The sequence below is a fragment of the Capricornis sumatraensis genome, chromosome 5 (genome assembly GCF_032405125.1).
Source record: "Capricornis sumatraensis isolate serow.1 chromosome 5, serow.2, whole genome shotgun sequence".
Classification (NCBI taxonomy): domain Eukaryota; kingdom Metazoa; phylum Chordata; class Mammalia; order Artiodactyla; family Bovidae; genus Capricornis; species Capricornis sumatraensis.
In genome coordinates this window covers 29878775-29893978 of record NC_091073.1, presented here as the reverse complement: position 1 = coordinate 29893978, position 15204 = coordinate 29878775, and the positions used below count along the sequence as shown (strand labels likewise).

The 15204-nt window shown below is 39.1% G+C and overlaps 1 protein-coding gene across 1 annotated transcript in view; it reads left to right on the top strand.

Moving 5' to 3' along the window:
• The window catches only part of ANKMY2 (ankyrin repeat and MYND domain containing 2), a 37915-nt gene that overhangs the window by 11335 nt on the left and 11376 nt on the right, over positions 1 to 15204 (top strand). The window contains exons 3-5 of the mRNA XM_068973042.1: positions 3282 to 3420; positions 6312 to 6410; positions 11845 to 12005. Coding sequence (XP_068829143.1) covers positions 3282 to 3420; positions 6312 to 6410; positions 11845 to 12005 — 399 coding nt within the window. The remainder of the gene's footprint in view (positions 1 to 3281; positions 3421 to 6311; positions 6411 to 11844; positions 12006 to 15204) is intronic.

The following is a 15204-nucleotide window of genomic DNA, read 5'->3' as shown; positions in this document are numbered from 1 at the left end:
AAGAAAAGATAAAACAAGGTTATCAATTTAGGATCCCCCACCCCCCTCCCCCCAAAACAGACAATTAGGAAAGTAGAAGCAAGAAAATTATATGTATAAACACCAAGGAAGTAAGTGAGAGCATAACTGCAGTGAGAAAAAAAAATTGTCATAACTTTTTGTTTAAGCTAATTCATTTGGAAACCTATATGAAAGTAGTGATTTTTGTAGAAACATTGAAATGAACATATTCATCTCATATAGAAGTATAAAAATGGAAAATGAAAAGATTTGTATAAATGTATATAACTGCCAACTACCTTTTAAAGCTACAGACCTGAGTAAGTTTTACAAAATGTTCAAGGACCATTTAATTCTCATTTTACACAGATTGTACCATTAATTCATAAAAATACGGGCAGATGCCCAACTCATTTTGATAAAATAATCTTAATGCTGATGCCAAAATAGGAAGAAGCCCAAGCAAACTGTGGGCTCAATGCACTTTGTAAATAAGGATTCAGAAACACTATGGAAAATACTCGCAACTTTATACAGTGGTATATCAAAAGAATAATAAGACTTAACAAAGTAAGGTTTCTCCAAGAATGACAGGATGATTCAGTTTAGAAAATCTTATGTAAATCACTATTTTACAACGTAAAAGAGAAATATGTAGATCATCTCAATAGATATTATAATGTATTTGATAAAATTTAGCTACTGAGGGTAAAAGCTCTTTAACAGATTAAGGTAGGATGGCTCTTCTGTAGCTTAATAAAAGAAGAAGTTTCTGGAAACCCTCCACAAGCACTGGCATCCTATTTAATGTTTAAAACATTAGACATGCTCCTATACTATACTACCCTATATATGTTTAAACCTGGAGAAGGAAGTGGCAGCCCACTCCAGTATTCTTGTCTGGAGAATTCCAAGGACAGAAGAACCTGGTGGGCTACCCTCCATGGGGGTCACAAAGAGTCGGACACAACTGAGTGACTAACACCCACTAGGAGCACTGGGATCGAGACAGAGAGGTCCTGGACATGCTGTGAGTGAGCTGCACACAGATTCGGCCTCCTAGGTCTTCCCTGAACACAGAACACCGGAGAGTCTTACTCTTGCAGTCTCTTTACTGAAGCATTCTTGTCTGTTTAGTTGCTGAGCTGTGTCCAGCTCTTTGCAACCCCATGGACTGTAGTGCACCAGGCTCCTTTATCCATGGGATTTCCAAGCAAGAATACTGGAGTGTGTTGCCATTTCCTTCTCCAGGGGGTCTTCCTGACCCAGGAATCAAACCTGCATCTCCTGCTCTGGCAGGAGGATTCCTTACCACTGAACCACTCGGGGAGCCCATTCTTCTTCTAGTTATTCAATATTTACATCCTTCCTCCAGGACTTTATTCAAAATGCCACCTTGTCAGAGGCATATTCTTTGACTGTCCTTTTAAAAATAATAACCTCCTCTAACCTTCTGGCATTCCCTCTCCCGCTTATGCAATATTGTCTCCCTATAGCGCTTCTTATCACCATCTGCCTTGTCACCCCTACTAAAATTTAAGTGCCCAGGACTTAGACTTCAGGGGCTTGGGCTTTGTTCATTGCTACCCACAGTGCATAGGTTTGCCTGACATAGTTTAGGCACTCAGTAAGTATTTGCTGAATGAATGCTTTTTTTTAATGATAATAGAATTATAACTTAGCGGACTAATATTGATGAATTCTTTAAGAGTTACGAGAGAGAAACTGTAATTATTTTTAATGTCATCATATCTAAAGTGTTTAAAACTACTCCCTTATTATTTTCCCATTACTACTGCCAGGAAACTTTGGCTACTCCTACTAAGTTGCCTCTTGTACAGCCTCCCAATAATTCTCACGTCAACATAACCTCTGATAATATTGAGGACTATGTTCATAAGAATAGTCTAGAATCATTAAAAACAATTCAAATTATGTTGGTACTCTAAAATTTGCCAAAAATGAGATTATATATTTTAGAGAGGTTTTCACCCAAAACAACTGAAATTCCAGCACTTAGAGAGTCTCTCCTGGGTTCCGAGAAAATTTACTTACAGGAAACAGCTCATTTATTTGTCCACCAAGTGGTTTTAGATACTTAACATATAAGGTTGGATGTTCATTGGATATGGACAAGACATGTGGAGACTAAACAGTGTGGCCTAGTGTAAATACTACTGATCATTTCTCCATATTCATATAATCATATATATGACCAAATCATATTTCTGATTGAAATATAAATGTGATTTTGAGGATCATTGTTTTAAAAATGAGGGCACTTTAATATACATTTCCTGCATCTTCTTGTTCTCATTGGCAGTAGTAATTCAATACAGATGAATTCAATCAGTACATAATAATATTCCATGCTATGGATATTCCATATTCAGCTTTCCCCTTGATATGTATTCTGTTTATTTTAAGGTTTTTCCTTACTTTTCTTTCTTTTGTAGTGCATTTGTATCTCTTTGTTCCATTTGTTTCTTCAAGAGCTATGTGTAGGCGAGATGAGAGCTCTGATAAATTTAGTTTCAGTCTTGCCCTGGCCATTTTATTAGTTAAGTGAGGTTGAGCGATTCTTCTCTGAATCTGTTTGCTAATCTGTTGAAAAGCTGAGGTAATGAAACTATCTTTTTTCTTAAAAAAATTTTTTTAATATAAATTTATTTGTTTTAATTGGAGGCTAATTACTTTACAATATTGTATTGGTTTTGCCATACATTGACATGAATCCACCACGGGTGTACACGTGTTCCCCATCCTGAACCCCCCCTCCCACCTCCCACCCCATCCCATCCCTCCAGGTCATCCCAGTGCACCAGTCCCAAGCATCCTGTATCCAGCATCGAACCTGGACTGGCGATTGGTTTCACATATGATAATATACATGTTTCAATGCCATTCTCCCAAATCATCCCACCCTCACCCTCTCCCACAGAGTCCCAAAGACTGTTCTATACATCTGTGTCTCTTTTGCTGTCTCGCATATAGGGTTATCGTTACGATCTTTCTAAATTCCATATATATGCGTTAGTATACTGTATTGGTGTTTCTCTTTCTGGCTTACTTCACTCTGTATAATAGGCTCCAGTGAAACTATCTTTTTTCCTCAGCAGTTTATAGAAGATCGAAGTGGGAAGTGAGTATAAAAATGTAGATTATAAAGATGGTTTTATTAATTCATTTTATTTTGTGTTCTAACTTAATTGCATAAATTGCTCATAGGTGGGGGAAAGGTAAATAAGTAAAATTAATATTTTTTTCCCTTTCTGTTAAAGAATGGAATGACTCCTCTAATGCATGCTGCCTATAAAGGAAAACTTGATATGTGCAAATTACTTTTACGACATGGAGCTGATGTAAATTGTCATCAACATGAACACGGATACACAGCCCTCATGTTTGCTGCACTTTCTGGTGAAGTTTTAGCATTTATTCTAATACATTAATAATAATCACCTGTAAAAATTTCGTATATGTATATTTTTTCATTAAGTGTGTTTTTGTTGTAGTAATTTTAAGATCATGTCTTATGGAAAGACGTGATGGGAATTGGTTTTGAAAAGGTACAATGTATGAAATATGTTATATAGTTAATTTGGTGATGTTTCTTTAGTTATTTAAATCACCTGATTCTGTTGATGGTATGCTTTGTTTAGAGTCATGAAGCTTGATCTGTTATTCTTACAAGTTAGTTCCTTTGATGTTCTATAGTTTTATATTTTGAAGTAACACTGAAGCTTCTCTGTTGTTCTGTTGACACAATAGCTGCTATGATAGAGCAATTTGCTTCACTGACATTTCTGTATGAAATAGGGTGATCTGTTTAGAAACTTACTCTGATTCATGTTTCTTATAATTTGTAAATGAAGACAATTTGGGAAGTATCTAAAATTAAGTGGAATTATCTGCACTTGTTACAGTTTTTAAGAAAATATGTAATATAATATTATCATGCTTTGAAAGCAGTAATCTGTAGTTTTTTAATCCTAGAACTGGAAGGCATTTCTAAGCATAACATAAAATATAGGCTTCAAAAAGGGCAACAGTGCCTAATTTGATTACATAAAATCTTAATTTTTCCATATGTAGAAAATACCCTACATTTAATTTAAAATTTAAATTAAACAATACGGAAAATAGTTATTACATGTCTTAAAGGCTGTTCAGTTCAGTTCAGTCTCTCAGTCGTGTCCAACTCTTTGTGACCCCATGGACTGCAGCATGCCAGGCTTCCCTGTCCATCACCAACTCCTGGAGCTTACTCAAATTCATGTCCATTGAGTTGGTGATGCCATCCAATCATCTCATCCTCTGTCGTCCCCTTCTCCTCCTGCCTTCGATCTTTGCTAGCATCAGGGTCTTTTCCAGTGAGTCAGTTCTTTGCATCAGGTGGCCAAAATATTGGAGTTTCAGCTTCAGTGTCAGTCCTTCCAATGAATATTCAGGCCTGATTTCCTTTAGGATGGACTGGTTTGATCTCCTTCCAGTCCAAGGGACTCTCAAGAGTCTTCTCCAACACCACAGTTCAAAAGCATCAATTATTCGGCACTCAGCTTTCTTTATGGTCCTACTCTCACATCCATACATGACTACTGAAAAACCCACAGCTTTGACTAGATTGACCTTTGTTAGCAAAGTAATGTCTCTGCTTTTTAATATGCTGTCTAGGTTGGTTATAGCTTTTCTTTCAAGGAGCAAGCATCTTTTAATTTCATGGCTTCAATCACCATCTGCAGTGATTTTGGAGCCCAAAAAATAAAGTCTCTCACTGTTTCTTTTGTTTCCCCATCTATTTGCCATGAACTGAGGACCAGATGCCATGATCTTAATTTTCTGAATGTTGAGCTTTAAGCCAACTTTTTCACTCTCCACTTTCACTTTCATCAGGAGGCTTTTTAGTTCCTCTTCACTTTCTGCCATAAGGGTGGTATCATCTGCATATCTGAGGTTACTGATATTTCTCCCGGCAATCTTGATTCCAGCTTGTGCTTCCTCCAGCTCAGCGCTTCTCATGATGTACTCCGCATATAAGTTAAATAAGCAGGGTGACAATATACAGCCTTGACGTACTCCTTTCCCAGTTAGGAACCGTCTGTAGTTCCATGTCCAGTTCTAACTGTTGCCTCTTGACCTGCATACGGATTTCTCAGGAGGCAGGTCAGGTGGTCTGTTGTTTCCATCTCTTTAAGAATTTTCTACTGTTTGTTGTGATCCACACAGTCAAAGGCTTTCGCATAGTGAATAAAGCAGAAGTAGACGTTTTTCTGGTATTCTCTTGCTTTTTCAATGAATCAGCGGATGTTGGCAATTTAATCTCTGGTTCCTCTGCCTTTTCTAAATCCAGCTTGAACATCTTAATGGGTGATATCATTATATATGTAGGGTTCTTATAAATCAATTGAAAAAACAACAAATACGACAGTAGACAATTAGAAAATTGAACAGGAACAAAAGAAATACAACTGACTAAAAAACTCAAACCCGCTCTCATGAACAATCAGAGAATATCAGATTAGGACGACAAATGATAGTTTTCCACTTAACAGTATTGGCAGAGGTTAAAGAGGAGAGATAAAGCCCAGCATTGGCGTGGGAACTTTTGTGCACTGTATTGGGAAGTGCACATGAGCCTAACTTGCTGGGAGGCTGCCTGGTAAAATGCATTTAAAATGTTCATAACCTTTGATCCTACAATGTTTTCCAGGAACTGTTCCTAAGGAAATTATAATTCATCCTTGCAAAAAGTAATGGAAAATGCTATTCACTGAGCATAGTTTATAATAGCAAACGATCTGTAATGATTCCTATAGTCAAAGAATGCAAATGAAATAACTGTGAATGTTTAAACAGGACAAAGCGCAGAAAGATAGGTCCTCAACCATCAGCAGTTATCTCAGGGCCTCTAGGAGTAAGGGAGGGGATGAGTTAGTAGACATTAGTGAGGGCTTTCATTCATTTTCTTTCTTCTGCCTTTGTTTTTGTTGTTATTTTGTTTTGACTTTATACTAAGCAAGGAAAAACATACTTTGTCTTGTTTTTTTAAAAAAGTGATATTCAGTTCTGTGCCATTTTTGTACTACTTCAATGTTTTCTATTCTTTTCCAGAAATTAAGGTTGATTTTTCTGTGGGTTCTGTCACATTTTACTTTTTACTATAGTTATGATAAATATTTTGGGAAAAATGAAAATATCCACTAGATAGAAATCTGAAACTAATTGGGAGAAAAAAGAGTATGGATTATTTAAAAGGCAGTATTTGAATTGGGCATTCCTTATTTTTAACAAATGTTTCTTTTTGACTCTAGGTAATAAAGACATCACGTGGGTAATGCTAGAAGCTGGTGCCGAAACAGATGTTGTCAACTCTGTAGGAAGAACAGCAGCTCAGATGGCAGCCTTTGTGGGTGAGTTTTTAGGACAGTTTTACATTAGATTATACCCCAAATTTCCCCCGTGGAAAAAAATGCCACTTTGCTTCTCGGAGTGTAAATACTGTCATGTGTCCTTTTTAAAAAAGCAAACATTTACAGTTTTGTCTAACTTAATGAAACACCTAATGACATTTTGGAGAACATGAACAAGCTGTTTCAAATTTCCACTCTGAGATAGAGAGTGGGGCGAGGCCTTTCTGTTGCAGTTGAATGCATGAATGAGAATAGTTTACTGTTCTAAGGAAGTAGTTAAACCTAGTATTTAAGAATAAGAACTGTGGAGTCAATGATCTGGGTTGAATTCTGTTTGTACCACCTAATAGGAAGTTACTTAATGATTCTGATCGTCAGGATTAATGGTTCAGTTCAGTTCAGTTCAGTTCAGTCGCTCAGTTGTGTCCGACTCTTTGCAACCCCATGAATCGCAGCACGCCAGGCTTCCCTGTCCATCACCAACTCCTGGAGTTCACTCAGACTCACGTCTATCAAGTCGGTGATGCTATCCAGCCGTCTCATCCTCGGTCGTCCCCTTCTCCTCCTGCCCCCAATCCCTCCCAGCATCAGAGTCTTTTCCAGTGAGTCAACTCTTCGCATGAGGTGGCCAAAGTACTGGAGTTTCAGCTTTAGCATCATTCCTTTAAAGAAATCCCAGGGCTGATCTCCTTCAGAATGGACTGGTTGGATCTCTTTGCAGTCCAAGAGACTCTCAAGAGTCTTCTCCAACACCACAGTTCAAAAGCATCAGTTCTTCGGCGCTCAGCCTTCTTCACGGTCCAACTCTCACATCCATACACGACCACTGGAAAAACCATAGCCTTGACTAGACGGACTTTAGTCGGCAAAGTAATGTCTCTGCTTTTGAATATACTATCTAGGTTGGTCATAACTTTTCTTCCAAGGAGTGTCTTTTAATTTCATGGCTGCAATCACCATCTGCAGTGATTCTGGAGCCCAAAAAAATAAAGTCTGACACTGTTTCCACTGTTTCCCCATCTATTTCCCATGAAGTGATGGGACCAGATGCCATGATCTTCATTTTCTGAATGTTGAGCTTTAAGCCAACTTTTTCACTCTCCACTTTCACTTTCATCAAGAGGCTTTTTAGTTCCTCTTCACTTTCTGCCATAAGGGTGGTATCATCTGCATATCTGAGGTTATTCATAGTTCTCCTGGCAATCTTGATTCCAGCTTGTGTTTCTTCCAGTCCAGCGTTTCTCATGATGTACTCTGCATATAAGTTAAATAAGCAGGGTGACAATATACAGCCTTGACATACTCCTTTTCCTATTTGGAATCAGTCTGTTGTTCCATGTCCACTTCTAACTGTTGCTTCCTGACCTGCATACAGATTTCTCAAGAGGCAGGTCAGGTGGTCTGGTATTCCCTTCTCTTTCAGAATTTTCCACAGTTTATTGTGATCCACATAGTCAAAGGCAGAAATAGATGTTTTTCTGGAACTCTCTTGCTTTTTCCATGATCCAGCGGATGTTGGCAATTTGATCTCTGGTTCCTCTGCCTTTTCTAGAACCAGCTTCAACATCAGGAAGTTCAAGGTTCACGTATTACTGAAGCGTGGCTTGGAAAATTTTGAGCATTACTTTACTAGCATGTGAGATGAGTGCAATTGTGTGGCAGTTTGAGCGTGCTTTGGCATTGCCTTTCTTTGGGATTGGAATGAAAACTGACCTTTTCCAGTCCTGTGGCCACTGCTGAGTTTTCCAAATTTGCTGGCATATTGAGTGCATCACTTTCGCAGCATCATCTTTCAGGATTTGAAACAGCTCAACTGGAATTCCATCACCTCCACTAGCTTTGTTCGTAGTGATGCTTTCTAAGGCCCACTTGACTTCACATTCCAGCATGTCTGGCTCAGCAACCCCAACAAGATGAAATCATTAAAACTCAGTTTATTTCTCCACATTCTCTGTGTTTGTCAGGCGTCAGGACTTTCCTTTCCTCCTCTACCACTACCATGAGCTGTGGCCTTGGCTGAGACAGTCTAGAATTTTTAGTACCAATATATCATTAGAATGTCATCCACGGTGTGCCCCTTCTCCTTTCGCGGTCCCCACCATCTACAGTATAATTACTCTGTCACACTGTCTCTGCCCTTTGGGATTAAGTGTCCCTGCTACCAAGGGCTGTTGTTCCTTCTCCACACTCTCTTTTCTCCTTGCTCCACCTTGATCATTGTTCTCATAATAGGCCCTTCTCAGATGGTACATAGGTTGCACATGGTTTGAAGCACATCATAACCAAAGCTATCTTTTTCTCTGAAATGCAAGTTGTGTCTTGGCTTGTTCCATGATTCTTGTATCACTGCTCTGTTCTCTTATATGTAGACATTACTCCACAGGTTTCTAAATCCTGGTTTTGCGAATGTGATTTGTCTTTGTCAGCTTTTCGTTTCTTATGCTAGAAGTGTGTTTCAATTTCAGTTTATCCTTGAAAGTAAAAAATTGTATTGGATGTGTCTGATTGTATTTATGTTCTCATTAATCCTGCCTAGGACTGACTCAGTGAGCCCATTTAGTCTAGAAGACTCAAGTCCAGTGACAGTAATGATGGAACCCAAAGTGGTCCCCACCCAGCTCCCACTCCTAGCATTTATTTTCTATATAAATAGTTGTTTTATTTGCATGTATTCCCAATTCATAAATTAAAAACTAATAAAGCTAAATATTTAATAATTTCGGTTATAAAAAATTAAATATACATTAAGAACTTATAAAGGAAAACTTTAAATATATATGTAAATCACTCTGCTGCTGCTGTTGCTAAGTCGCTTCAGTCATGTCCGACTCTGCGACCCCGTAGACGGCAGCCCACCAGGCTCCTCCGTCCTTGGGATTCTCCAGGCAAGAACACTGGAGTGGGTTGCTATTTCCTTCTCCAGTGCGTGAAAGTGAAAAGTGAAAATGAAGTCACTCAGTCGTGTCTGACTCTTTGCAACCCCATGGACTGCAGCCCACCAGGCTTCTCCTCCCATGGGATTTTCCATGCAAGAGTACTAGAGTGGGGTGCCATTTCTTTCTCCTGTATATCACTCTAACAGAAATTATTGGTGGATTCAGAATAACCTAAGCAATATCTAAAATGAGAAAGATAAATCTTGAAAAAAAAATGACATGTTTTTTTCCTTCTCATAAAGGTGTAATTTTAAGAAACGCTTAGTCCTGTGATAGTGTCATTATTATATAGCCATTATTTCTATGCACAGATATTTCCAACTGCTAACAAGGCTTTTTCTGAGTACCCTAATTAGGGGACTGATGAGAAGATGTAGTTACAAGCTACGTCTATGTTTTTCTCCCTCTGATTCTTTTAACTTCAAATTTTCCTAGGTCTCTTTATATGTTGAGAAGCTTTTTTAAAGTTTCTTTTTTTTTTTTTAAACAGGAACATCTTTCTTTTTATTAAAGCTGGATGTGTTGTAGAGCCTCCCTGGTGTTTTGAAACAGCAGTGCAGTCTGTCTTCATCTGTAGTCGCTTCCTGTGCAGCTGTAAATCCCTGCACAGTGTTATCTGTGTTAGTTTTGGTCCTGTCATCTCTACATGTTGCCTGCAATATATTTGCTTGATTGTCATTTTCCTCCCTTCTTGAAAATTATGTAGGTAGAAATGATCTTTCCAAACAGAACACTTTATATTTTTAGTATTTCTTGTTACTGTGTGACGTCTCAAGATATATATAATGGAGATTTTGGTTTAAAAAAAGAAAAAGAAAGTGATGTCTCAGTATTTACAAATAGCATCAAACACCAAAAATGATACGTGATCACTACTAAAATTTGCTTTCAAATCATGACTGTGTTGTTTTTATCATTTGTTTAATTATTAATTCTCCATCCATTTCTTTTCTTTTCCTTTTTTCCCCCTGGATCTGTTTTTTTCAGCTCTCTCATCTTTCCTGTAGTATAGAAATCCTGTAGATTTCTAGATCCTAATTTTTAATCTATTTTGAGATACTTTATCCACCTCATCTTCTGCAGGACTATTTTAGTTCTCCATTGTAACCAGGATTGCCCTTCTCAGTTTGTCTATTAACTTCTAAAAATGGGATCTCTCTGTGGTCCATGAGAGTCTGTTTACATACAGCAATTGATCTGCTTACATATTCTTCGGTGGTTGTCTTTATGGTTTGGTTGTGAGTGGTTGTAGTAGATGTTATAGTACCTGTTCCACGGAAGAGGCTCTCTGTTGGAGACATTGCGTAGTCTTTCGAGATTGGATCCACTCGGGTCTGCATCTCCTAGGCAGTCAGGTAAAGCTGACAGGGTCATGGAGACGTGAAGGGCTGTGCCATCTCTCTATACCTCTGGGCCCAGGGTCAACACACCAGGAAATATTTCAGCCTCTGCTGACAGACAACTCTTGGGTTATCCTCGAACTCTTGGGCAAGCTGAGAACTTGACCAGCCTCAAAGATCCACCTGGCCCACAGTGCAGTCCCCCTGCAAGTCACCTACTGTCATCAGGATTGAGCAGATGCTCCCTGGACCATACACAAGTGGGCAGGGGCCACTCGGGCCACCCGGAGCAGACCCCTCTCCCAGAGCCCTGGCATCTGGGTCTGCTCCACAGGACTCTTTCAGCTCTCATCATGCAGAAAGGAGGAAGAGCCTGTTTTGCAGAGATTCCTGGAAAAGCCTGCAGTTGCAGATGTGCCCTGCTTGTCCAGAGGGGCCACTTCTTGCTCCAGAGAAGTAGGGGAGAGGGAGCCAGCGGGGAGGAAGCAGCAGGCCGCCAGCTTCTCCAGGGAAGGTTCTGCTTTCCTAGAACAGTGTTCACCTCTGGGGATTGGCTTCCAAAAGTGGCGCAGGGATCTATGAGGAGCTACAGTGTGGATTCCAAGCGTGTGGATTCCAAGCTTATGGAAGCAAAAGCTTTTTCTCTAATTCATTTCACAAAAAGGCCAAGCTTTTCTCAAATCCTAGGCGAGGAGAGATTAGCTTAACAAAATGGGTAGTAATTATAATGACAATAAGAAACAATACAGAATAAATTTAAATTTTGTGTAAAGAAAGCCAGATGTGATTAGGGAAGAACGAACATCATTTGTGTAGGAGTGGAAGAAGAAACATTTAAATTATGTGCAACTTTTATTAAATATTTAGGGCCAATTTTAAGTAGAACACTGCTTTTTTATTATTGTTGTTGTTACCTGCATAATCTTCTTATGTATTGTAGATTCTGTGTCTTTAAAAGGGGATTATTTCTTGACTTCGAAATGCATGCTTATAGATGTTTCCTAAAATATTTTATCTCTCCCCTTCCTCCTCTACTCTCTGAAAAGTTAAGGACATTGACGCATGTTTACTTCAGAAAACAGAACAATGTAATGAAAAAATGGAAAATGTCTAATTTTGAATGATAAAACAATACATTTTCTATTTTCCTATTACAAGGTCAACATGATTGTGTGACTATAATCAACAATTTCTTTCCTCGAGAGAAACTGGATTATTACACTAAGCCCCAGGGACTGGATAAAGAACCAAAACTGCCCCCAAAGTTGGCAGGCCCACTGCACAAAATTATCACTACAACAAATCTTCATCCTGTCAAGGTACTGTAGTTTATCGTATTTGCTTTCTATTTAAATTGTGTGTGTGTGTGTGTGTGTGCGCACGCACACGCGTGCGTGCTTAGTTGTGTCTGACTCTTTGTGACCACGTGGACTTGCAGCCCACCAGGCTCCTCTGTCCATTGGAATTTTCCAGGCAAGAGTACTGGAGTGGGCAGTCTCCTGCATTACAGGCAAATTCTTTACCATCTGAGCCACCAGGGAAGCCCATTTATGTATTGCTTTAGAATTTAAACTGCTCTTACTATATGGGTCCTAATTGTCTTGGGTTGCTTTTTGTTGATGTAAAACTTGGGATAGGCTCTCCCATTCACTTGATACAGTGAAGCAGTGCTCTTGTTCGAAACCTACAAGAGAGTGAGGGACACAGACCAGAGCAAGAGGAAGAGCAAGGCAGAGAGGTGGGTTCAGCCAAAACCTAGCTTCCACTTCGTCTCACAGTGAGCTCTGTTTATTAGTGGCTCCAGAGAGGCAAGGAAACCGGGGTTTCCTGTATCAGTATGTCATGGTTGAAGTCTGTCCCCAGGGGGAAAGGACAGCCGCCCAGATGGTGCCAAGTGAGGTGGCTCTCTCTGGATGAAGGGAGTTCCCCGAGGAAGGAGGCAGCTCTGAGCCACAGCAGCCAAAAGTCCCAGTCGCAGGAACCTGGTGTATGGGCCTGGTAACGGGGATCTGGGTGAGGGAGCAACAGCATCCAGTGCAGTAATTATCCTTGCAGGCGGTGTTTGGAAATGTAATCATGAACACATTTCTTTCATGCAAGTAGGTATCTGATGCATTTAAGTAGTACAGTTCTTCCAGTAAATAGTCAAATCACACAGATTTTCAAACTTTGTAAACCAACTTGGAAGTTCGCATAGCATACCTGGGAATCTTCAGGGATTATCCTGAACTATTCCCACTGCTCTTTTCTTCATGCTTTATTTATGACCTTTTTGCTTATAAAATGATTATGTTTTGAAAAATTAATCCAAATGAATATAATTGTTTCCATGAGTCATCTCAGGAAACAGCACTGACCTTTTTCAGACTTCATTGTCTGCCATATGCCTTCATTCATAATGTATAAATCTGATAGTAACTCAGAGCGATTTGGGGGTTTCTTTGGTTTGTTTTTTAATATTTATGTATTTATTTGACTGTGTTGGGTCTTAGTTGCGGCATGTGGGATCTAGTTCCCTGATTAGGGATTGAATCCGAGTCCTCTGCATTGGAAGTGCAGTCTTAGCCACTGGACCCCCAGGGAAGTCCTAAGAACTCTTTGTTGAGCAACATGTATGTTGGGTCAAAAACTGAAGCTTCCCCTTAGTACAAGGGGTTATTATAATGTACTGAAATGGGTTTCCTTAGTCTGTTACAAAAGAAAATTCTGGAATATACTGATCGTCATTGGAGTAAGTGTACAGCTCTCATGAAGTAACTATTTTGAAGACTAACACACCCTTAGAGATATGTTATAAATTATATGTAATATTACTACTTTATTGCTGCGTCCCATGGCATATGGTCTTTTGAAGCTTGAGGGACACACAAATAAAAAAATACCTTTCATGTGGCCCTTCCCCCAAGTTATTAATAGTGTTCTGGGCCATCAAGAGAGATGGCAAAGTAGCAGATCCTTTCCCACACAGCAGACAAGTGCAATCTATTCTGCTTTTATTTTTCAAAACTCAAATGTTTTACTTGACATTTTGAAAGAACCACTAGTTGCAACACTTGTGATCCTCGCTGGGCAAAAAAGAAATTCTGCCACGGAAGAGGTGTGTGTGTTTCTAGTGGAAATTTTCTAGGACTTAGAATTTAACCGTTAGAAAAATACTTGGCCCCTTCTGTTTTAGTCTTTCTTTCCCTCCCAACACACGCAGGAAAGACAGAACTCTTGGAAATGACGACATTGTCTCTGTGGTACTCTTTCTATTAGGAGTGGAGCGGGCTGGGGTGGGAAAACAGGAGTTTCCCTAGGCATACAGCGTTTCTCAATGCAGAGAACGTGTGTGGTTGTATAAGGCCTTCTTCACTCCCCCTCCAGGCTGAGCATGACTCAGGGGTCCCCAACATCTGGGATCTAATGCCTGGTAATCTGAGGTAGAGCTGATGTAGTAATAATGGAAATAAAGTACACAATAAGGGTCATGCACTTGAATCACCCTGAAACTATCTCCTCCCCAATCCCCTTCTCCTCCATGGAAAAATTGTCGCACAAAACCAGTCCCTGGTGCCAAAAACGGTTGGGGACCACCACAATACAGGATATTTTGGGTTTGATTGATTTAAAGATGTTTTCTGTATGTTTCTGATTCACTGTGTCTTATGTCTGTTTTCACCCTTTGAGATTACAGTAATTTCAGTTATTGTGACAATTGGGTCTGTAGAGTAATTTCTGTTGTTTACACAGAACCTAGTCTCTCAGGGTTAAATATCCCAAGAATTATTGTACCTGTAATTATCTTTAAAGGCACATATTTTGCATAAGTTAGATTAAGGGTATATTTATACAGACAAATTGTAAACTAAAATAGCCTACATTTTATTTTTTAGAGCATTTGGTTTTATGAGAGACTACACTATGATTATAGTACCTTCTTTAAGACCGGACCTTGCCTTTTGTAGATATAGTCTATTTGCTTGAAAACCTTTCTTTATCCACACTTTAGTTAAAAGCTGCCCAGTTGCTTTGGTTATGGGCCATTTTCATTGCTTTACCCCTTTTCAAGCTGACATGGGTCTTCAGAGGGCATACTATAAAAAAAGTAACTAATAGCCACCAGTCAAATCAACGACCTTTAAAAATAAGCACAGTCCAACACTTGATCCAACAGTGCACCTTTTGCCACAGTGTACCTAACACAGATACATTTGTGAGGAGCTTAAGTGGCTGCTATAGCAATAAGGATGTGTGTTTTCAACAGGGACTTAGGGAATTGTGCTGATGGCCTAGATATAGACGTTTATAATGGAGAAAAACAGAGGCAAAAGGAAGAATGACGATAGAGTTTAGCAGGGTCTGTAAGTGATCAGAAGATAGATGTGTGCAAGTGATCCTGTTTTTCGATGATTAACATGATTTTTAAGCCCAGAATTTATTTATTCATCCTCAGTAATTATTAATAATAATTAATTAATAATTATTAATATCATTTTTCATTGTGTTTGGACTTCCCTGGTGGCTCAGCTGGTAAAG